The sequence below is a fragment of the Seriola dumerili genome, unplaced genomic scaffold, assembly GCF_002260705.1.
Source record: "Seriola dumerili isolate Sdu_G_001 unplaced genomic scaffold, Sdu_1.0 BDQW01000425.1, whole genome shotgun sequence".
Taxonomy (NCBI): domain Eukaryota; kingdom Metazoa; phylum Chordata; class Actinopteri; order Carangiformes; family Carangidae; genus Seriola; species Seriola dumerili.
In genome coordinates, this window is record NW_019174680.1 from 415,923 (window position 1) to 441,008 (window position 25,086).

Here is a 25,086-nt window from a genome sequence, read left to right on the forward strand (position 1 = left end):
ATACATTTTTTACTATACTAAGTAATTTTATTTATTTTTTTGCATTTTATGCCTTACTATGAGATTTCATGCCTTTGTGTACTGACATTTGTATGCCATAATATACTAAAGCATACAATGTGGTCTGGCCAGCAACAACATAAAAGTTCTTATCATTGGGGTATCACAGTGATAGGCCTTACTATGAGAAAAAAACCCCAAAAAAACAATGAAAGGAGTTTTTAAACATGTTTAATGTTTTTATGGATAATTTCATTTAAAAACATTTATATACAGTATATATATATATATATATATTTTTATTTTTATCTTTTCACACAAATCGTACTGTTTTGCAAATTATTTGCATGCCCACTTGCAATACATTCACAGTCCACCAGTGGGCCCCAGCTCACAGGTTGGGAACCACTTGTAAATCTTTTGAGAGAGAACTGGACTGCTCAGCTCTATTTCCTACTTTTTAGATTCTAGATCACTTGTCAGTCACAAATAAAGAAACAGAGTGAGAAAAGAAAGATTGTAAAAGAACATTAGACAGATATAAACCAAAACGGACAAAAGGCGACCAGCCATTGGGGCCTCGTTGCCTAAAAATCAGAGACTGCAGGTGCGTGGACTGGAAAACTAGTCTTTATTTGAAATGATTTTCCTGCTCATCAGTGACACACTTTGGCCACAGGCTGAGGACCAACACATGGATCTGAAGTCTGTCAATCTGCCAGTGTTTCACAGAGTAGCAGCAAGATAGCATACAGTAATTCACACATTGTTACACACATACTTAAAACCAAACTGACACAGGACATAAAACACACAACATTCACATCTTCTCCTATGCACTCCTTTATACACACCCAGGGACCCTGAGAGCTAGTGTTTCTTTGTCTTATCACTTTTCTTCTTCTCTTGGTATTCAAGGATCTTTTTGTGAAATATTCCTGCAGGACAAAGAACAGGATCATAAATCAGTGCACTGTAAAAAACCCCAAAAAACAGTTGCTCCAATAAGAGCTCAAGTTACAAGACCCAGTAACTTAATTAAATCTGAAATGTGATAACTAGACACTATACATTGGCCAGACTGAGTTAGTTAATAAGGGTGAGTTGATTTACTTAAATTGGTTGGTTTTTTTGTGTAGACCTACACTGTAAAAGTTAGTTTTTCAAATGAGTGATTTTACACATGCCAGCTGTTGGGGGTTGGATGCTAGCAAGGAGCAGAGCCTTTAGTATCTTTAATGCTACTCTCCTATTCCTAATGCTATTCTCCTACAGATGCACATCACACTCACATAAGGAGAAAAAAAAAGTAATGACCTGATCTCAAAATGAGATTCAGATCTCGTAACGATAAGATCTGTGGTCCCTCTAATCAATGGAGCTGTAGGGACAGTTTTGGCTTTTAGAATAATTTCCTTATACCAGAAATAATGAGATCAGATGTTACAATGCTGCTTTAATTGGCTCTGACAGAGAGACATGAAAATATTAACCCAAAAAATTGAATTGTTTATTTTTTGTTTACTGGGGTGTTCACAAGCTGCTCACAATCCTCACCTGACGGCTGTCGTCCAGGCTGCTGCTGCTCCACCTCCTGGATAAACAGGTCAAACATCTGTGTCTGGATGAACCTTTTGACAAAGTGTCGAGTAGTCTTGGAATCAATGGCCTTGTAGAACCTTCTCTTTTCAAACACCCCCTGCCCTCCTGCATGGCTGTATTTCACATAAGAGCTGTAATGGCCGACTGTTTTAACAAAGAACTGTAGGAAGGCTTCCGACACCACCCGGTTCAGCTCCTCCACCGCTGAAAGAAAGGACAGAAAACATTTGTGATGATGGAACTAACTAACTGTTCCTAACTGATACACCTGTGTTTGACTTTGGTTGCAATTCACTCACTTGATTTGTTTTGTCTTGTACTTAGTACCTCTCGTATTTCAGTTTGGAGCTTCGGGGGAAGAATAGAGTCTTCATCACCAATCTGAAAAATATTTTGAAATTTGAACTTTGACAAAATGTTTGTTTCCTGTGAAGTTCAAAATAATAAGTGATAACCAAAAGATTTACCACATTTTTGTTGATAAAACACTTACTGAAACAATGAAGGTCTTCGTTTTATCCTCAGACAAGTCGACCACCAGCAGCTGTGTTACAGGGAGAAGAAAGGGGCAGAGGGAGGAGGTCACTCCAATTCACTAAAAAGTTCAAATACACAAAACCTGCCTTTGTGCAAATTAAACCAAGTTATGGTTGCTTTTAAAATTGTTTTGCTGTGTTCTCAGTGATAACTCACATCACTCTGGTCGGTGACCTCGTCCAGCAGGCGTTTCTGGACTCCCAGCAGGTAGGGGGTGGGTGCCATCACTACATCGATCAGGATCTCCGGAACAATGGAGATGAAGGTGTGCTGCCAGGTGAAGGGGTAAAGGAGGGCTGCTACTGCATGAATGACCTGGGATAACGTGCTGCAGAGAGACAAGAGAGCTGACATCAGAGCTGTAGCCATATTCAAACCAATCAGAATACAGCTACAAACCAAATAACCAATCAGAATAGAGCTACAGACCAACTATTTTATTCTTAAACAAATGAGAAAATAGTGATACATATCCATGACTCTACATGCATCGTTTTGTCTGATAAACAGAACAAAATCCAAATGGTCAAACAATCATCAGCTTTGAGAAAAATGTTTGAAAACATTTGTGTTTGATGGACGACAATTCAAATCAAAATCGATTATCAAAATTTTTGCCAATTATTTTTCTGTTGACCGACTCATCAGGAACCCGTGACTGCAGTCTAGCATTGCAAATCTTTGGTAACCATCTTAGACGATGATTTCCTTTGATGCCAACACTGATGTTATTTATAAAAAGGCAAACCAAGGAATGGTTTTCTTCTAGCTCAGAGGAGTTAGTGTTGAAAAGACTGTTTAATGTTTTTTTTTTATTGAATGAGCTTGAGTATGTCTCAATGTCTTTTTCTATGTGAGTGTGTAAGTAACTATGTATTACCCCAGTTCATCAGCGATGAAAACGATCCGTCTCTCCAGGACAGCAGCAGCAAACACCAGTAACACCTCGTCATCTGTCAGGCAGCTGAAAAGCTTGGCGAAGTTGACGTGTTCGAGCCAGGAATCCAGTGGACGGGTCAGACTGATGATCTAGTGGAGAGTAACCACTGTCACAAATAATATCAACAGTGGTACCAGCCTGTCATCACTCAAATGACATGTCACCGACTTTCAGCTCTGACTACACACCACTGTTTGTGAAGGCACTACAGCCTTGTTTAGTTATAAAGGAAGGGATGAGCTACAATTTATTTTATTGGTATTTCATGATCTATTCTTCCACATTACATTATTGTACGTAATTAGAGCAACACAGTTACTACCATTATGAACAAGACTCTACGGAGTCAGTGCACAGAACCATCTCCTTGTCCTTCTTTCAACCTGAGGGCTGGTCACATTAGCAGTGTACTGTAGCACAAACAATGGCCAGAATCAGTGAATACTTGAGATGACTGAGAGCTGTTGAAACATGGTATGTGGCCTGTTGGGAGAAGGGAGGTAAAGGTTGGGTAACGAAGGACAGGTTTAGACACAACTCCACACAAACACACCCACCTGGAGGATCTCATGTGTCACTGGGTTGCACTGCACTACACACTCTGTGTGTAGGTTTGTGGGAGTATTTTTTTTTTTTGTTCTTTAAGCCTGTTCTCTACGGTCTACTCCACAACATTTCAGAGGAATAGAGGAGAATCAGTAATGACACAACAGCCTCTGCATCTATGTTTATCAGTTCTGAAGAGCTGGGGAACTTTCCACCAGCACAGTTCTTTGGAACTTGTCCCGTCTACAGTTGTTACTTTAATTTTACTAGCTCAATGTTTTCCTCTTGTGTCACTGAATGAAGTCATACTTCCTTGATGCAGCTTGGCTGAAGTCCCAGGCAACTGGTCAATGTTGGGACACACAAGTTACTGTGGAGGAAGTAATCCCATTTTCACACATCATTTTAGGCTGCCTGAAATCTCTGAGATATACTATATATATCCTGTCTAGAGGATTTATAATATAATTATATTGTTGTATTTTATGTTTCAGGTAGAAGCGATGCTGCCACTTCACAGCGGCTCAAAGTTATATTTGTCAAATGCCAAAGTACAATGTAAAGTAAGCACAGCAGTGAAATGAGGGCCGGACTTGGCAGCAGGGGAGACTATGCAAAACTGCAAAACTGCAAAACTGCAAAACTGCAAAAAACAAAAAAACAAAAACAAAATCCCCCAAAAAACTGATATTATGAAAAGTATTGCATTAGGCGGAAAGTTTTGCGATATTCAATATATATTATATATATATTGAGTGGCATGTCCAAGTTTAAGCAGGAGGTGGGTCTATAAACTGTGATGGATGTTTACAACAGAGAGTTTGGGTGATAATTTTACAGTTTATCATCATTTTCTCCTCCAGATAAGTTTGACTAACCCAGAGGGTTGTTTCCAACCTGTCGGATCATCTAACGGCTTTTTAGACAAATAACTTTGTGAGAACAATGTTATTGAAATTGACTGTAAACTACAGTAAAACTGAGCTATTCTGAAATTTGAAAAAACTCTGATTTTAACCCCATCAAATCGAGATCAGCTGCCACCAAGACATCTGCATGGTTTTTATTATAACACAAAAACTTTAAGTGGACTGTTCAGAGCATGAAGGAGGGGTTTTGGTCTGACCTCAGTGCCCGACTCAGGAATGAAGCTCTTAATCTCCACAGTGTTTCCCGGAGCTGGGAATGGGGCCTCCCGCAGCTTCTGCATGAATGGGTAGATCATAGCCATGGAAATCTGCCGCCGCTTCTCCACCTCATCAAATATCTGCACACACATAGGAGATCACAGTCATGATGCTGTATAAATAAATAGTAATAACCCAACTCATTCTTAATTAAATTTCGAGGACTTTATTTTAAAGTGTACTCTAAAAGATACAGGTAGTCTCTCAAGCAGTGGGGTAATGTGCTCCTTTCTTAACTTTACCACAAGTTACTGTTCAAATAAGACTGAGAAAACATTGGGAGGTGGTATTACCAGTACTACAACAATTTATTTCCACACCACCGGCTCCATCAGTGCAGCGACAGCCACACTAATCAGTCTGCTGAGAACACTGTCACCATATAAGATGTTGGTGGGCTTTACAGAGGTGTCATAGAATTACAATAATGTACACAATTACTAATAGAGATACATGTAAAGCTCCTTCTGAATTAAAACGTTTCAACTTCAGCTTATGTTTTTAACACGAAGAAGAGATACAGTATCAAGGCAGCGCTGTTTTACTGTCAGACTGTAGTGAAGTCTGAGCTAACTCAAAGTACGGCTGGTTGAAGGCAGGATTTTATTTATTCAGTTCAGTGTTCAGTTATATTCTCTGAAAATGTTATTTCCAAACATTAAACAGTCTAAGGACTGTTTAACACTGCCAGGAATCAAATCATGGTGGAGAAATACTGAATCATTTATTTATATATTTATTTGCCAAATTCAAAACACACTGAATATACAAATACCAGATATAAAATATTAGTCCACACAGTCATTTTTTCAAATCAACGCTTTGCTATCATTGAGCTCCAGGCTGCATTTTAACAAGTGACTCATACAACTAAACAAACACAAACTCACCTGACACAGGTGTGTCTCCTAGTTAGTAATCAACAGCCAAGACGCCCTTGACACACTTATAGTTCTGTTAATATTAAGTCAACACAGAGCTGCTCTTACATACAACATACCAATACTGTATGTAGAAATCAGTACATATGGCGGTAGTACTACTGTACTGATATTGGACTCTTTCTCTGTAAGGTCTAAAGCACTTTAGATGTTTATTCTTCTCCACCACTCGTCTCGCAGATACCAGATTCATTCTGCAGGACAACCAGAGGAACAAGTGACTGTGGCAGGTTCTCCAGGATGTTTGGAACAACCTACCTGACAACTCAAGCTACTGTCGCTGTTGCTAACTGCACACTTGCCCTGCAGCTACAATGTGTTAATATTAATACTTAATGCCTGCTCTCCAGTTACATTTGAACAGCATTGGTTACAGCATGATGCTGACGACACTAACTGACAGAGTGACTTAATAACTCCCTGTTCATGTAGAAATGTTTTTTTCTATAGATATAAAGTTTTTGTACAGAACAAAGAATCCAAAGTTGCAAAAACATCAACTAACTGCTAAAAACCACCCGTCTTTATTTCCTCTTTCAGGTGCAGAATGGGAGGGGCAGTATATGAACTCAATATGGCCATATAAACAATGCAAGGGTGTGACACACAAACAAAGCAACAGGCAGGTCACAGCAATGGAGCCCAAGCATGTACAGTGTACTGTGTATGAGCTTTGACAGCCGGCAGCTTCACTATGTTCAACCCAGCAAGTCAGTGAATGTTTCCTGCAGGAGCCGAGCTCTGATGGCTCTCAACTGCAGGTAAGACATGGGACCAGCTTCAAAGTCCATGCACCAGATCATTTTAACAAAACACTGTTATACTGTCACCACTTGTTTCTTAGCTGCACAACACGCAGAAAACAGATCCACCACATCCTGTACCGTGTAGCATTCATCTCCCTGCAGGGCAGTCTCTGTCAGTGATACAGTAAAAGTATTTCCACATATTACTTAGTGAATGACCCGAATCATTAGCCCAGGCTGAGCTCATTGTAAAAACAGAGACTGTCAGATAAAGGCCGAAGACAGGAAAGATTTTTCTCACTCAGGGAACACAAACAACTTTGTCTTGGACTTGGTGTGACATTTATACACCCTCATGTTTCGCTGAAGCCCCACATGGAACAGCTTTAACCAGAGGATACTGTTTGCCTAGGGAGGGAGCAGACAGACATGCGGCATCTCCAGTCACTTCTTTTCACTGGTCCTGTAATATTCAAGAGAATTTTGCTCCTCCCCCAAAGAGTAATCATATTTACCAAACCAAACTGGGTCTGTGTTGAGTGTTTATGACCTTCCACTTCCCACAATGTGGTAAAGTCTAACTTGCCACATACTGAACCAGGCACATATCAAGATCAAGAACAGAAGTCACACACAGTTCAGAATGACTGAACCAGCTCCTAACACAGTTCTGTGTTTAGAGAAGTACAGCTGATTACAGCCACATTAAGAAATAAACTGACACTCACAATGTTTCCTTCTTTTGTTCGGTTGACTCACCTTGGAGAAGAGGCCGAAACACGCCAGGCTGCTGATGATGCAGTACGCCTCAGGTGGGCGAGCTCCTTTCCCTCCAGGCTGCAGGTCGGAGGGTAAAATAGAGAATATTTAATGAGCGTTAGAAAATGATGACACGCTGACGGTTTCAGACTAAACACTGACCAGTAACCTCCTGCAGTATCCGTTTCTTCTGCTGCCATCAACCTCAGTCAGAACAAAGGAGAAGGTCTCACTGCAGACAGAAGAGGAAAAATCATTACACTGATGTAAAGTTGTATACAGGAGTTTGGGTGTCCTGAGCAAGAGATTTATTTAGCTGATATTCGAAGTGAAAGTAAATTTTGTAAAGAAAACCCCTGCATGAAGCTAACTGCTATAAAAAGATATCAAAATGCTTCCAGCTTGAAATTTCCACTGTCTGAAATGTTATTAAGTTAAGGAGGCCTGTGGAAGTGAAGATACGCCAGAGTGGTTTTGGAAACAAGTGCTGTGAACAGGTGAAGTTAAAACTGAGCTCTTTAGCCACGATCACCAAAGGTGTGTTTGGAGAGAAAAAGGAGCAGCGTTTTCAGCTGTTCAGCATGGGGGATGGAAATATTGTGCTTTGGGGTTGCATGGCAGTCAGTGACACAGGAAACACTGCACAGATAGTGAGAAGAATGGATTCCACTATATATCAGGAGCCGTTCTGCAGTCAGTCGAGAAAATGAAAGTGAAATCCACTCACAGACTCCTGACCTTAACCTCAATGAGGCTGTGGGGACATGTTAAACCTGCTGTGTGAGTCGGAGCATGAGAAAGAGGCTGAAAATCCCTCAGTCCTGAACAGAGAGACTGAGCAGCTATAAGAAGTGTTTGCAAAAAGTCATATTTCGTGGGTAAAGTGAGTATTTAGTCCTGATGGATTTAGGTGCATTGACTTTTACACAAGACAAAATTATTGTTTACTTTTTGTTAACAGAGCATTAATATTTAAAGAAAGTGTAATTTTCAATGGCTCACTGTCTTCAATATCTACTGCAGGGTTTGGATTCAACAAAATATGGAATTTGCCTCGGGATCAAACAGCTGTACCTGTGGTATTCTGTCAGAGGAGCCCAGTTGATGCCCTCTGGGAAACAAAACAGAGTGATTGCCTTCAGCGTCTTCTCCTCCTCCTCCTTCTGATATCTCACCATCCCATCTCTCTGAAAGTACACACACACACGCACGCACGCACGCGCGCGCGCACGCACGCACACCTCTGCTCTTTAAAAAAAAAAAAAAAAAAAAAACCTACACACGCTACATAACAACTTGATTTCCTGCTTCACAGTGGTAACAGACTGAAACCTTCAAGTGTCTGTATCTGATTTTATTTTCTTTAAAACATCTTGAGGAAATGATTTGGTCTGATGAGCTGAGAGTTTGGTTATTTTTGGACTGAGGTATCGCACATTAAATTAACACTAATAAATTTGGTGTCCTGTAAAGCTTAGATCAGCACACAATCTTCTCTTTTATTTGCTGCACATTATGGAGACAAGCAATACTACAACAGTCCACATAAGAACCTTTGTAGCAACAGAAAAACTTCCTGTAGGTTTGAAATGTAGTTACTGTGACTGTGAAAACCAGTCACACTGTCTGAGTTTCCATTAACCACAGGTTAGATCGACAAACTTTTGCATCGCGAGAAACAAATAGCACCTTAAAACAGACCCTGAAAAGGTTCAGCATCAAAAACTAATAAATCCATTTTTATAATTAACGCAGTTTATTCAGAAATGAAACTGAAATTGAACTACTGAGTGGTAATGATTGGCTACGTCCACACTGCTATGTTTTCACTTTAAAACGTCCATCCAGACGACCGTTTTAGTTCTGTATCAGAAATAATCTCCGTCCACACTGACACACCTGAAAACGCACATCACATGATCATTCACGTACACTGGGCATGAGTCTGCTCGTGTAAACAGGAAGCAGATTGTCTACACCGCCGTTAATTAGTTGCAGAAAATACTGCGAACGAGGCAAAGGCAGGCTGATAAGACTCAATCAGGAAGTAATAGTGGGTGTCATTGTATACAAAGGTCTCGGTTTCACAACTGAGCACAATCCTGGAGTTTTCAAACTAAAACGGAGTCAGCAGCGCTTCCAAATCCCCGGCGTAAACGCAGCAAAAGAGACGTAGTGGTGTGGATGTAGCCTCATATTTGTGTCACTTGGGTCATTGGTTATATGAATGCAAACTAGGGTTCATTCCTGCAACATTATTGATGTGAATGTGAAATTATTAAGTTATATATTTAATATTAAAATCTGAGAAACAAACTTTTCATCTAATGTTGTTTGTTGTAGCTCAAGCCTGTATACATTGTAGAGGGTTACTGACCTTGGGAAACTGGTAGGTGATCTGAGGCTCATAGCTGCTGCCATCCCTGGTCTTCTTGAGGCTGACCACCACCAGATACTCAAAGAAGTACTGACCACTGACATAGCGGTGCTGCCTGGATGTGTTGTCTGCCTCTGCTGGGCCCGGTGACTCTGAAGGCTCCGGGTCTTTGACTCCTACAAAGAAATGTCCAAATACATTGTGCTTTAACATACAGGGTTACTGCCGTTGTCCAGACGGAAAGGTTCACATGCGTCTTTAGATCAACACTTTGTCGTTGACCTATGACGGTTCATATCACAGCAGAGCCATGCCTTCAAACACTGACTCACACTCCCTGCAGCAGAGACAGAAAACATTGATCACTTCAGTCAGAAACATCTCAGAGACGATCAAGAGAAATGGGAGGAACCTGAGCTAAATTCAAGTGTCATAGCAACGTGTCTGAATATTTATGTCAATGTGATATTTCGTTTTTCGTTTTTAATACATTTTTAAAATGCTGTTTTAGCTTTGTCATAATGGGGTATTGGGGTACTCTAACTACCCTCTCTCCTGCTCTGTTCAGTCGTCAACTGCTCAGCTTCATCCTGTGTCCTTCACAGTCTGCCAGCCTGCTCATGTGTTCTCTGCTGCATTCCTCCCTTTTTGTTTCAAATAAAAGCCCAGCAGCACAGAGCTTTTTCTTAGCTTGACAGCCTAGTGTCCCTGTGTGTTGTAGACCTACTGGTGCAAAACTGACCACACCTACATGCATGAAGACTTGATGTTGACCAATGTTAAGTTTGATGATTATTAGACTTATTTTGTCTTACAAAGGGTTTGGATTTGTTCCACCTGAAAAACCTGTCCCTCTGAGGTGACTCTCTGAAGGTGGTAGCTAATACTCAGCTCAATACAGGATCCTGTTAATTGAAAATACTGAAGAACCACAGCTGTGTCTTTTAAAAGAATATGTTCAGTGATTGTTAATTTGGTCAGCTGATCTGACGGGACAGTAAAATGAGCTGCATAGCTGCTAAATGTAATATGAATTATTATTATTACCCTATTGCAGTCTTTCCAAGCAGAAACCTCCGGGGCTGAAAAATGAAGCCAAAACAGAGGTGCCGAAAACTGCAGTTCCTTTACAGTGGTTTTGCTGTCTATTGCCAATTTCCTCCTTCATTTCAACTGTACATTAGTGAATTTTTATATAATTCAACTGCTTAAATTTTATTAAGGTTTAAAGTTATGTATGATTGAGGGCGTGGTCACCCACCTGTCACTGAGTGGCAGGTGGGTGACGTATGTTTCAGCTCCACACTCACCCCACCTGTTTGCCCATTTTTTGATTACACTGCAGTTAGGCGGAGTGAGGCACTGCCAAGATGGCGACAGCGAAGCAGCCCACTTTGGACTTCAGAGCAGCTCTTTAGAAACCTATGGGTGACGTCACGGAGGCTACATCCATCTTTATATACAGACTATGAGCTTTTCTCAAAGAGTGTTCAGCGAGTAAATTTGTTAAAATATCATGTTTTAAATTTAGTGTTTCTCAAACTGCCTGCAAGTGACCACACAAGCCTGGTAGTGAGTATTGTATAAGTGTTGTTTTCAATATTAAATCAAATCATATATAAATTCTAAAATTATTATTTTAATTGGCTGTTGTGTTGTTGGACTTCAGTGTAACCCACTGTTTTGCGACACTGTCTACTCATGTAGCTACGTCAGTTTACAGTTTATGTTTTACATCAAAAATAATCAGTGTGAAAGGAAATGTGGATGAAGGTAATGATTAACCTGCCCTGGGAATGAGCTAAGTTTCACCATTTATCAGCAGCCAAATGACTATCAAACATTGACAATGAACAAGATTGTGGACCTGGCTTAAGACTGGGTCAAATAAAATCAAATCAAAAGAAACCTCCGACACAACGGAGACAACAGGCAAGTGTTAAGTGTTAAGTTTTACTTGTAAAGTAGTCACCACGATTGAGACTCATAGTGCGTTTGATGACATGCGGCCAGTGTTCGTATGTGTGTGATAACCTTGCTATATATATATATATATATATATATATATATATGTGTGTGTACAGCACCACTTATTGCTGGACAGTGTATGAGGCACAGGAGTTATCGATAATTAAAACTCTGTCCCAGGTGACAAGCTCTCTACAATACTACTAAAGTAGTAGGTCTTGTTGGTTTTGGGGATGTTTAGGGAGTAAGGTGGTCCATGAGTGTTATTTATTTATTCATTTATTTCATTTATTATTCCTTTATTTGATAGAACCAGTAGAGACAGACAGGAAATTCAGGGAGAGAACAGGGGAATGACCCGCAAGAAATGGTCCGGCTGGCCCATCTGGTATGAGCCCTAACCATTCGGATATAAGGTCGCCCTGTGAGTTTTATTTTCATGGTTAAGTCCTTGTGCTGAAAAAGTTTGAGAAACACTGATTTATTGCATAATTTCAACAGGGTAGATTTACCCATGAGAAGATGAATAGCAGCATCAAAAGCACATGTGTGATAAGATTTGATGCTGCCATTTTTGATGCTAATCACGGTCATCAGGCACTAAAGGTTTTAGCTGTATGACGCTGCTGCTGCATCAACAACAGCTGTCTCTGTTGATAAGCAGACAAATCAGCAGTCAAATCACCATTATTAACTTCCTGTTGTTTCAGAATACAGGCATGCACCTGTCCCTTTCACTTCATACAGTACACGTCTCTCCTTCCTCACCAACCCCTGAAAAGGTGCGCCACACACCTCGCCTAAAACCTACGTTCTAGCTATCATAACAAGTAATTTAACCAGCACTTCCTGGAAGAGATGCAAGTGAGGAAAACAAGAAGCCATGTTGAAAGCACCCAGCGTCTGCAGCAGCACTCAACAGCTTACAGAAGCTTTTGGAAAAATATCAGTGGTCATGTGACCTTTAATCACAACTTCACCAAATGCCCAGCACCAACTCTTTCGAAAACCTGAACCATTTTTCTGCAACGTAATACTCACTATCTCTTTTGCCTTTGCGGAGGGAGGACCACATGGCACTGAACCTCTTGAGGGCCCCTTGTCGTCCACCTTCATCTTCACTTGATGGGATGGCACCTGAAAAACAAAACCGGGATGCTGCTCATTATTGAAACCTTCACACAACAACATCAGCTTCCCCAATGTCCCTCGGCTGGTTTGAACGTCCTGCAGTATTCTGGTTGATTAGACTCAAGTCTCAGGTTGGAGCCAAGTGACACAGTTGGGTCAGAACTATGTCACCAACATCCATACTGAGCATACAGATCAAGCAGAGAGAAGTGGATTATGCTGCAGAAATGGATGTTTTGACACCTTCTTTGACTTAGATGTGCCATTGAAAGCGACTGTAACAGCTACAAACTTCAGACCCATGTTTCAAGCCTATAGGTGAAGAGTATTAATAGGACAGGACAGGGTTTTGATGGAGTAATCCTCCAGGACGGATTAGATGTAAAATGACAAACCTATATTTGACTAACTAGTTTAATAAAAAGACGGAAAATCTTATCTTCTCAGTCAAAAGGAAAGTGAATAATTGAGAAAATTGTTGGACTCCAGTGACTGTACTTACTATCTTTCTCAGCCATGTCAGAGATGAGGTTACCTCTGGGCTGCTCACCTGTACAACATAGATAAAGATTTAATGAATAAACAGCTGTGAGACAGCCTCTTTCCATTCCTGATGTACTGGGAAAGATTAGGACTTTTACCATGGCTGCCATCGTGATATGGCATGCCACAAACAAACTTCAACCTCGCTTATTAAATTGAAGCTTGCTACACAAGTACAGCACTACAACTTCATCTCAAACAACATGAGGGTAGGATGGAGCATGAGATTGACAGGCGGTGCAGCATCAGCAGTAAAGCATTTACTTCTGCTAATTCCACGTTAGCTGTTGGGACATGGGCCAAACTAAAACATCAAGTATACAACAAGTATACATCAAATACATTTTTTCCCAAATATAGTTTCTGTCATTTTAGTTAGTTCTTCTCATTTTTTCACCTGTTTAACTGTTTGACTCATGTTTGGGTGGGACCTTGATACTGTGGCTACACTTCCTGATCACTACCGCACATGAGCATAAGGATCTATAATTGAGTACGCATAGATGGGAGCAGGCCCAGAAGTCACTCTGAAGGCAGCATTAGTGATCTGAATTTGATTCAGCCGGTGAAGGTTGATTTGTAGTGGAGTGACATGTGCCCTTTTAGCCTGATCGAAGGCCAGACAGGGCTGCTGCATTCTGGACCATCTGTAAGGGTTTCACTGTGCACAAAGGAGGCATGTCAGAAGGGCATGAGACATAATAGAGGTCATGTGATGGAAACAGTGTTGAAATACCAGATGGATGTCACATTTCTTTACTTTCATTTTGTTTACAATTAAAATGAGAGCAGATGGTGAAAATACTACACATTATTATAGTACCTTCACAATCAGGCTGTGGCCACGAGTTACTCATTAGCTTTACTTTAAGCAGCCAAATAGCCTAAAGCAAATGTTTGCAGAGCATTTGGGAGAACAGAGAGAGTGGTCTGGAATAGTGGCCAGATACTTGAAACTGACAAAGGTCTGAATTTTGAATGTCAAGTTAGTAATAACTGAAGCTGAAAATAAACTGTGGTAAAGGTCCTTTGAGGGAATCGCTTGAGGGGAACTAAGTGCAGAGTGCTGCGTGTCGGTCAGGCAGATTCATTGTAATGCTGGTTAAGTCTGAGGTGAAACTAAGCCTGAAAACTAGCTTGACCAGGACTAGGCTTGTCTGGAAGGTCAGACTGATATAAACCTGCTTTATGAAACACCGGCTTGAGTAAGCAGGCTTACTCTGGTTATCCTGCTTTCAGAAACACGCCACAGATACACAAATACCTGATAATGACCCGCCTCAACCGAGCCACCAAGAACATTCAACCACCAACACAAAAGCAAAAACAAAAATCAGCCGCAGTTGCCACAACAGTGACAGGCGATGACTGCCCAGACACACAGACTGTTGTAGAATATAATCTTATTTATTTACATTGGTAATCACAATGTACTAAAGCAACCATCAATAACATCTCCCTGTTGTCTGACAGTCTAACAGTCTGCTGAATCATTTGTTTACTTCAGACTCTTGAGGAAAGAATTTTCACAGTTGTGCTGCATTCAGGTCATGTGGGATAAAACAGGTTTCTACAGGGAAAACCTATCTCAACTTACAGATGGTAAATAAACAGCAGTAGGAAAAATATGGGAAACACTATTCAGAAATTGTAATTCATGTCAGGCTTCAGTGTATGACTATGTTAGGAAAAAAACCTTTACCTTAACTTTCAGACACTTAACCTCACTTGGAAATGGATTTTAGTGATGGACTGGTGTTAAAAAAAAAGGAAACACCACAAGTCACAACTCTGAAAATGTCACTGCAGCAAGAGAAAGGAAAAGAGATACCTTGCTGGAAACTGGCCTGAGTGAAAGTGAAAGTGAGCAGATCTGGTGTTGCTCAGAAATTCTAAGATGTCTCATGTTTGGGGCTCAGAAGTATCAAAAGTAAGTTATTACTCAAAATTAAATTTTATTTATTTATTTATTTATTTATTGAGAGAGAGAGAGGAGGGAGAGAGAGAGAGAGAGAGAGAGAGAGAGAGAGAGAGAGAAGAGGATGACATGCAAAAAAGTTCCAAAGCCAAATCAGGGATGTTGCGGTTAATGTGGTATGTGGCCCAGACAACAGGAGTTTTGGTCCTGATTCTCCCCTCCCAACAATCAGAGGAGATATCCGGTCCTAGACATTGGTTGATACTGATGTTCGTCCCAGATTATCTTAACATCAGATTTGTTTTCAGCACACGCAGTGGACAGCTGGCAGATGGTGAGGGGACATCGACTGAATTTGACAAAAAAAGTGTATTGGATCACAATCACTTACTCCACCTTTAAAGCATAGATCAAATAATGTTATTTCTTCGATGGAAATCAACTATTGTTCAGAAAGTTCGTCCCAACACTGTTGCTAGAGTTCCAACTAATGTGTGTCACTTGCAGGTTTGCTTTTCTTTCACCTTATGTCCAGTTCATCCTGTTGTGGCTCATTATCTTGCTGTATGATGAACAACTGTCTAACCAGTCCGTCTTCTTTGTTACTTCCTTTTTTCTTTCCATTATGACCACAGTAAACAGTTCTACTTCCTGCAGTACAGCACCACCTTAGTACAGACATCAACAAAAGTTGTTGCATCAACTTTTGTGATTGGACCTGTAGAAATTGTAATGCTAAATGGTAAATGGACTGCACGTGTAGCGTCTTCCTACTCTGATCGACCACTCAAAGCGCTTTACACTACAAGATACATTCACTCATTCACTCGCACGTTCATACTGCACTTTTCTATCACACATACTCACACACTCATGATACATCAGGGGCAAGCGTGGTGTTCAATATCTTACCGAAGGACACTTTGACATGGAGACTGGAGGAGCTGGGGATCAAACCATTGATTCTCCGATAACTGGACGACCCGCTCTACCCCCTGAGCATTAACTTTCAATGCTTCATTTACTTCAATTGTTGCAGGAAAAAGGATTTTTTTTTTCTTAACCTTACCTTTATACCATTTGAGATTATTCACGGGACATGAACTGCTTAAGTCTCAATAAAAACTGAAAAAATGTTCTAAAACTTTTGACCAGTAGTGTACTTGTTAACTTAAAAAGAGCACATACTGAACATTAAGAGTGATTTCCACTCAATGTATCCTAGATGACCTACAGCTGGAGCAGACCAAAAAAAAAAAAAAAAAAGAAAAAAAAAAAACTCCCACTAAACTTTGTCCTGGTTTCAATTTTAGTCTGGCTCCCGACAGCCTTTACTTAAGCCACAATACATAACCTCTGCTGACAGAACAAGGTGTTTGCACTTGGTTGATACCAGTGGATGTGGTTGCTCACCCATCGCCTTGCAGTTGCACAACTTTGCACTCAGTTAGCTGCGGTGGAACACAAAAACTATATTAGATTGTAGTATCACTTTTAACTCTTGTCATGGATAATTACAGAGCAGCCTTTTCGTTTGCTTACATGCTCCTGCCTGGTTGTGCTGCTGCTGCTGCTCAGCACTGATGTGGGTGTAAATAACAGTCCTGTTAAACAGCTTCACACCCTGAGGCTCCTGAACATGTTACAACACCATACTGTCAAATAAGGAAAGAAACTGCACAGTCGCTAAGGCCAACCAAAACTACCTGAATCCTGTTCATGTCTTTTTAAATTCAAGTACCTGAAACCTGTTTATTCAAAATGAAATATGTCCCTTATGTGTTTATCTATTTGTCCAGTTTTATCCAAAAATAGCAGTTTTTAGCTTTTTGACTTTACTCTTTGATGTAAAATATGAAAGATGGCTTGATCGCACCAGTGTTTCAAACTGACTATATAAAGAGAGATATTTTTTACATTTTGTCATTTCAACTGTCAATTCCAACTTGTACACCTGAACTCATTAAATAGCTAAGAGTTGATGCACTAAGATAAAGGACAAGGTAATAGGTATGAAGGGTTCAAGTTAGGACACATGCTTAAGTGCCAAACGTCTGATTTTGGATTGCATTGTTAAAATGCTGGTTTACTGGGGTATAACACCAATTTAACTTCGTATATCCACCTGTCACCAAAGGAAACAACATACTAAACTGCATTTTAAAATAAGCAAAATTTAATTCCGCTCTACAAAACAAATCATTGCAGTACTTTATTCAGTTCGACGTGTTCAATATTTCACCAGGCTGCACTTTATGATATTTAGCCCCAAATATTTAACTAGAACAACATAGAGAAGAGGGTTGTTAGTTTACTAATGTAGTCAGAAGTCTAGCTGAGGTGGTGGACCACAGACCCGGATATAAAAGTGGGCACAAACCTGTTCGACACAAATATCAGCGCACGTTCTGACAGGTAAAACAACTATCCGTGTTTGTTGATAAAAACAACCAACAGCAAAACAAATAACGTCAGAGTTTTTTATCCACGCGTAACAGACTACTGCTGTCGCGCGGGCTTTATGTCTCAACATCAGGTGAACCCAGTCAGTCAAATAAATGACAGTGACCTCGGCTGTGTAAGCTGTACTCACTCCATCTGTTCTTTAAAGGTCCTTTTCTCCTCCTCGTCACCGTTTCACTCATTGCTGCTTAACTCCACAGGCACACTGTATTCCTCTGAGCACACTCAGTAACACAACTGCGGGACTTCGTCGGCTCCATTCCGGCACATAAATTTCATCCTGACTCGCGCTCACCTCCGGTCCGCGTGCATCACAGGCTGAAACAGCTCTGCCGCGGCTGTGAGCAAACCACAGCGGAGCTCTCCGGTGCTGCGTTCAAGTCATGTGCGAAAAACGGAGTACCGACTGCTGTTTTAAAAGTTCAGCGTCGATTGTTTGTAATAGGGAACCTGGTTTGCTGCCAGTAAACAAAAGCAGGTCAGTCACATTAAGTTAAAAACAATTAGACAGGCAAAGCAAACTTCCCAGTAAGCACTCCAGTCCTGACAGTTAACTTGTGTTAAAAGTGCTCATAGAGGACAATACCAGCAGAAATAAGACATGATTTATTGTTTCAAGTAACCTTGAAACAACAAGCAGCCAGTGACTTGGCTGAGTTGTGAATTGGCCAGAAAAGCTTTTATCTTCCTAGGAACCTGTTAAATGTCAGAGAGCATAACTTTCACTTTAACCCCACTTCAACAAACTTCACCATGTGAGGTGCTCTGTGACTCTTCCTAAGGCTAAACACATCCGGATTTCCAAGGAACAAGCTACTCAGAACCACAGCACATTTGACTATATATCAAAGCATTTATGACAAATGATGATGATGAGTTAGATTTGACCAAAAAAAAGGCTCTGCTACCTGGGGAGCTTTCTGTTGATTCTGCTGGAGAACTAACCCTCAATGCAACCCAACCCAACCAGTGCATTAATATTAAATTTTAGTTTAAGCATCAATTTCAGCAGAGTAAAGGTGTGTTAAGACACCAAAGCAGACTTCCCCTTAGGGTTCTGTCTGAACACACCTTAATAGCTTAAAGTATCAGGTTTTAATTGCTGAGCTCACACCTGTATGAATATAATTAGATTTTACTAGTTTGCTGGCAGCCAAGCAGCTGAATCCATGAGGGTTTAGGACTGTCCAAGTGTCAAATCATCAAGCCCTTTATGCACACTTTCCAAAAGTTTGCATTTCTGCAGGCTTTGGCTCAGGGAATTACCCAAAGTTCACAGTGTTGTGATGTTGAACATGGGGTTACCCATGGTAACCGGGGGAAGCCCGGAAACATTAAAAAAAATGAAAATAACCTTTGTAGCCTCACACACTCAATAACTTACCAGGTGAAGTCAGTTAAGTCTGTGAAGGTTCAGGCTTTAGGGGGAACATTGGGATTGGGCCAGTGATAGTGAAGCATGAATGAAACAGCTGATCTGCTAAGTGCGACTTCAGTGCTCTGCTTTAGGAAATAATATGGACCATTTAGTTTGCCACGCTTTGACATGTCCTCTTAATGTTCATGGTACCTTGTAGCATACCTGTCCTCTTCATCTGGTCCCGAGTACTGTGTAGTTGTGAGGAACCATCTTCATCTGGGTCCCACTCTAGGATTGAAATGCAAAAATAAAATGAAGATCCTGAGGTGTACAGGGTTTGCATTGAAAACTGTTGATGTTGTCCCTAAGGGAACAAACTGATCTGTCATATTATTGTATGAGTATGTCTGTGATTACTGTCATCTCCTTGGTAGATTTAACAAAGTGAAAGAAACTGACTGAATGAGAATTATGAAAGTACTGTCTGTTGTTATTTACCCTTTCTTGATGTCTCCCGGACTGATGAAAAAGACAGCAATCCTCTCCGCTGTTGAAATGCACCCTCTCTATAACTGTTGGGCCTTTCTGTAGGAAATTCACATTGAAATGCAGTAATGAAAGAGTTATCTGTCAAGGAAAGGTTCATTTTACATATCTGTGAATGTGTTTAATATGATCCACCATCTTACTTTTAATCCGGAGAGATGAGAAGCTGAAACTCCTCCTTGTGTTTTGAGGCAGTTTTTGCTCCACATTCTGACAGAAAAAGGAATAAAGATACATTCAAATAAAATATAAGAAGAAAAATTTTCTGCCTCGCCAGCAAAAGAAATAAAGTTCTTTGTCAGTCCGGAAACTAATAAAAATATAAAATATTAGTAAAAATAGTAAAATATTCCATTAGGACCCGAGCACTGAGGTGCACCAAAGGTGAAAGGAACATATTGTTTTTGAAGAGATCATTATTATTATTGTTCTGCTGGAAAACTGGCTCAGTTGTGGCCAGTGGGCTCCATAGTGCCTCAAAATGCAGGGTCATATTGGGATAAAGGAAAGACTTTTACTCATACACAGGAAGTGGTGCTGTGTCTTTACATTGTTCTGTCAGTTTGCTGTAACACACCAAAGTTCTGTCACACTCTCTGTGACACTGAGCGGCACTTTTACACAAAACTGAAAAATACTTTTTTTTAGAAAGTAGTTTGAACTACTTTTTCTAACTAGCTTAAGTTAACTAAACTAGATTTCTCCCTGGTGTAGGTTTGCTGTAGTTCAACATCTTCAAGTGTTAAGTAATCAGCTTGCAGAGCTATGTTTTCAAAGTAACTTCTCCAACATTATCTAAATGTAATACTGTACATTTCCCACTTATCTTTTGTAGTAGTTACTCAGACTGTCAAAAGGTATTTTATGTAAATAGTATATTTGTCTGAGCTTATCAGACCATATGTACAGTCTCACACTGTCTTGTCTTTACTTTGCTTTAATAGCTTGTTTGCTCTGCTGTGGCCTTTAAAACCCACATCAGTGTCAAGCCCAAGTCACTGACACACACTGAACAGGATTAGTAAAGCATAACAGTGTTTGTAATATTAGTTGGTTAAAGTATTAAACTGTGTCTGCTTTCTGTTTTTGTTGTTAGAAATTACATATTTCAGTTTCCTTTAACACCATTAGTAAGAATTTAACACCTTTAACATTTGCTATCAAGTCATTGAAAACTTTCCTGCAGGAAAAAATCCTCTGGAACAGGAAGTGATGAGTTATATGCTTCTCATTTGTTTTGAATAAATTAAAGAGAAACTGAGTAGTGAGCATGTGCAGAGGAGGAAACCAAGCAGAGAGCACCACCTACAGTGGTCTCAGGCTTTCGGACCCCGCAGTAGCACCCTGGCTGCTCAACCACTCATCGCCAGATTGTTCAGTCTACTCAGCAGTAGCTATGCTCTCGTCTCTACAGTAAAACTTTCTTGTGTTAATCAGTTGTTATCCTCCAACTCGTCTCCTAACCTGTGTCTCTTTATGCCCAGAATACCAGTGCCTGCCTTCATTTAGCCTTCACTACCCACACCTCCACTGCTCCCTTCATCTCCAGCCGGTCCCCGCCATTCCCAGCTTCACCCCCCCACTACTCGTTTGTTTTATTACTTTAGATGATGGTGTGTAAGAATGCTGACAACAGTTTGTCTGTTAAACACCAGCACTGACAAAAGTTCAAAATTACACCAACACCTCTAAAGATCACTGCTATCTTTTTTCATATGGTCTATCCACAAATTAAAATGTAAAAACGACAATTTGTGGTTTGAGGGAGAGTTTCATATTAGAGTTACTTCCTGACAAACAACAGTGTTTCCATCCACCCAGCTTTGGGACAGATTGTCAGTTATGGTTGGTGAGTTCAGGCTTTGTTTTTGGCCTCTGTACAGACATAATGGGTCAAACCTGACGACCTCACTATGAAAAGACTTTACTAAGCCCTGCACAGTTACTACAGGTTGGCTGCTCCTTGTCAAGAAATTGTTCCAGCACACAGCTCCACCTAAAACCACACATTGTCACTTTTACATTGTTTGTGTTTGGATTAAACAAACATGATGCTTCAGAGGCATCAGACTGAACTTTGGACAGAGCAAGGCTACCTGTTTCCTACTGCCTTCAGTCTAAATACTGAGTTAGGCTAACGACATCCTGCCTCCAGCTCTGCACAAGTATATTTCCCAAAATGTTCAACTACTTGATCAAGTCAGGTTTGGGCCTCTCAGTGGTAGTATATAAAAAAGACACTGTGTCATACTGTGTCACATAATGCACACTCGACACTAACTCCTCCACACCCCAAAACAGACAATAGCATTAGAATAAGACCATTCAGATCCCTCTGTTGTCTCTCAAACAGCACATCAGACCACTGACATGCAGATGTTATTTGAGGCCTCAGGTGAGCGGTTGTCAAGATGCTTTGAGGCCTGTACACACATGTCCTTCCTCTGGCTAATCATTCACTTCAAACAACAGATGGCACTTACAATGACCACGCCTGTGAACACACAATACGCAATGTCGTTTGTGCACAAGAGATACATGTTTATGACTTCTTTAGTTCATCTCTACAGCAGGAGGGTACCACTGACATTGTAGAGCACCTTCATTGGGCAGAAAAGTTTCGACTTTTCTTAATTTAAATGATTTATAAAGTGCGAAGCTTTCAGTTGCAGTGTGTTCCACTCTTCATTCCCAACCTGGCAAAGCAGACAGCTGCCAGTGGTGTAGTAAATACCATGAGACACTCACAGCCTCCATTTTTCTGAAAATGAGCACTTTTATTTTTGACACTCTCTTGACTCTCACCACCCACCAGAGCATGCGGTGGAGGTTATCAAAACCCTATGCCATTGGGCTCTGAGTGTGTCAACGAGGACAGAGGTGGGAGGAACAAAAACACATCAGGGTGGCACTGAAAAAGTGTGGTTAAGATCAAGATAGATGGGAAGATGCAGAACAGACAACAACGATAAACAGAACAACAATGTAATTCCTTACATTGCTGCAATATCTGAAAAACTGTGATCTGTCCACCCTGAGGACAAAACACCCTGGCATAAGCAGAGCGATGTAGTGTACACAGTACACAGACCTGTACACTGGGGAAACAAAACAACCACTTCACAAGTGCATGGCACAAACACGGGAGAGCCAACTCCTCAGGTCAGGACTCAGCGGTCCACCGACATCTGAAGGATAAGGGACACTCATTTTGTCCAGAGAGGGCCGGTGGTTTGAAAGAGAAGTGAAAGAAGCCATCTACGTCAAACTGGATCGACTGTCACTAAACAGAGGAGGTGGTCTCGAGTCTTGAGATCCCTCCCCAGACAACCGAACACCCGACCACACCATGGCTTAGGTGACACTTACGGCTAAATTGTGATCTCAACCCCACAGGAGGTGAAACGCCTGGAACTCCCCACCAGCCAGTTAGAACTGAAGCCTTTCAGATGAGAAGTGAAACGTCCAGTTGCTTTCGTACAGCTCAGAGAGATTCAGCTGTGAGGGACATTATCCAGATCACAAACATCTGGGACTGACCAACAAAGATGAAAATATATGTTCAAATAAAAATATATTTTTTAACCATTTTTGCCATTGCATGTTATTAATGGAGAAAGTGGTGGCTACATGTGTACATTATTTTACTGGTGGCCATTATCAAAGATACACTCATTGTAAAGAAGCAGGAAGCAACGCTGGCAGTTTGGACACGTGTGGGCCTCAGTAGCTCAGCGAGGTTGCGTCAGGTGAAAGTGAGCTAAGAGGTGTGGCCCAGGGACAGGCCCAGGACTGAGGTCTGTCAACTCACTGCTGCTCACTATATTATCACTGGTCCAAAACAACCCAGGCCACCGGGAAAGGTCCCAGTGCTCCAGACCAGTATCTATATCTTGAAACAACAGAATAAGGCAGTTTGCGCTGCTAGAATTATGAAAAATTGTTTGTAGGAAATTTTGAAATTAGTTCAGTTGCATCAAAATAAGTTGAAATATTCCTACTTGATCTTTTCCTAATAAAAGCTGCAGATAGTTTATATGAAAAATAATCAGCAAAATATGTAAATTAACTTTTTGCAGCTGTTAGAAAAAATGCTGAGGAGCAGAAGTAAAAAGTAGCTGGAAATGGAAACAATAATAAAGCAAGTAAAATACACATCTGTAATTAAGTACAGTAGCTTAGTATAGTTATTATTTTCACTATAATTCCACCCAGAAGTGACACAAGGACAATGTGTGAATATTCTGGTCATGGGTTTCAAACAATAGCCCCGCTCCCAGTGTTACATTGGGACATTATCCATATAATCCTGAGAAAGTGAAAGTGGGAAAAGTATCAGTCTGCACCTGCTCTGTAATCAAACTTTGTGTTTTTGTTTCACTTACACAATGACGGTCTGATGTAACTGTAACTACTCTGGTGGGTAGAAAACCTTTTAAAGTGAAGTGATAGAACTGGTTTTATAACACAATTAACTGTGTTCAGTGTGTGGTTTGTAATCAGTTCTAGGTTTTACAACACTTAAACAAACTGTTGTTTAATTGTTTAGTTTTCTAGCTGAGACAGGTGCACAGGAAGTTGCAGGAGCTGCTAGTTGAGTGGAGTAGTTTTTTTAGGGTAATTTCACTGAGAGGCAACGTCTGTTTTACAGTATACCAATATTTTTTCTGTAAACATACAACTCCCCACCCGCCCCCCGCGCCCCGCACCCCGCACCCCACCCAACACCCCAGAATTAACATCAAAATGGTGTGAAATCACAGGAAGTAAAAGTGAAATTGTCAAGAACAAAGTTCTCTATTCCTCCTGTCATGTGATATTCACAGGAAATGTCAGTTTCTCTAATGTTTTCTCTAATGTAATCTCTTTACATTTCACTGCGTAGTTTTGTTCTAGTTAACTAATTGCCACTGACTGTTGTAGTGCGCCTTCATTCTGAATTCAGTCAGTCTTTTGCAAGGTCGGCATGCAAGTGTCATGTTACAAGTATATTCAAACAAATAATGCAGCTTCAAATTCAAAACACAAAATGCGTAGAACACACTCACCACCTTTGCTTGCTGTGACATCTTGTCTTGGCTGAGCAGATGAAAGAAGTGTATTAAGCCACTGGATCCACTGTCATGTGCTGGTTTTGACACTACTTTGATTTAGTTCTTCATCAGTAAGTACAGGCTAAAGACTCTTCCATCCTATGCACAGTCACCTCGTGTGCAGCTGGTAACGGTGAAACAGCAAGTGTATATGTATGAGGAAGTGCGGGTCTTGAAATGTGCAGTTGATGGACTTCAGTCTGAGGCTGGGATTTCCTCTTTCATTGCTAAAAGACAGTGACGTAGAAACCACAATGTGGGAGTGTGAATGTGTGTGTGTGTGTGTGTGTGTGTGTGTGTCTGCATACGTGTCTATTTTGTGTGTGAAGTGAAACCTGTTCATCCACTTTTGAAAGCAGTTAAAACATGTATTACAGGAAAATTGTACAACTGTTAATACTGTGTATATTCACTCTATATTCTATATAC

At 40.6% G+C, this 25,086-nt stretch overlaps 1 protein-coding gene across 7 annotated transcripts; it reads right to left on the bottom strand.

The window, feature by feature from the left end:
• Window positions 1–312: 312 nt before the first annotated feature.
• dennd2d (DENN domain containing 2D) lies at window positions 313–24,786 on the bottom strand. 7 transcript variants are annotated; one of them, XM_022761707.1, is made up of 17 exons: window positions 24,616–24,786; window positions 19,708–19,774; window positions 19,517–19,603; window positions 19,229–19,306; window positions 13,237–13,284; window positions 12,645–12,740; window positions 9,636–9,811; window positions 8,333–8,445; window positions 7,421–7,490; window positions 7,259–7,336; window positions 4,752–4,892; window positions 3,020–3,168; window positions 2,296–2,467; window positions 2,096–2,146; window positions 1,902–1,983; window positions 1,558–1,806; window positions 313–938 (listed from the first exon to the last, which is right to left on the bottom strand). In XM_022761707.1, exons 1-17 carry the CDS (start codon window positions 24,631–24,633, stop codon window positions 871–873), a joined length of 1,743 nt encoding a protein of 580 aa, XP_022617428.1. In that variant the 5' UTR covers window positions 24,634–24,786; the 3' UTR covers window positions 313–870. The 7 variants fall into 7 exon arrangements, with proteins under 7 accessions (XP_022617428.1, XP_022617429.1, XP_022617427.1 ...); XM_022761708.1 differs by having other exon boundaries at window positions 19,241–19,306; window positions 24,613–24,786; XM_022761706.1 differs by having other exon boundaries at window positions 24,613–24,786.
• Between the last annotated feature and the right edge of the window lie 300 nt (window positions 24,787–25,086).

Excerpts from the sequence above, each read along its gene's own strand:
- dennd2d (XM_022761706.1), bottom strand. The coding sequence starts at position 24,633 with ATGTCACAGCAAGCAAAGGTG. Across the intron at positions 9,812-12,644 it reads CCGCAAAGGCAAAAGAGATA|GAGTCAAAGACCCGGAGCCT; the intron begins GTGAGTATTACG and ends ATTTCTTTGTAG. Across the intron at positions 939-1,557 it reads GCCTGGACGACAGCCGTCAG|GAATATTTCACAAAAAGATC; the intron begins GTGAGGATTGTG and ends TTTGTCCTGCAG.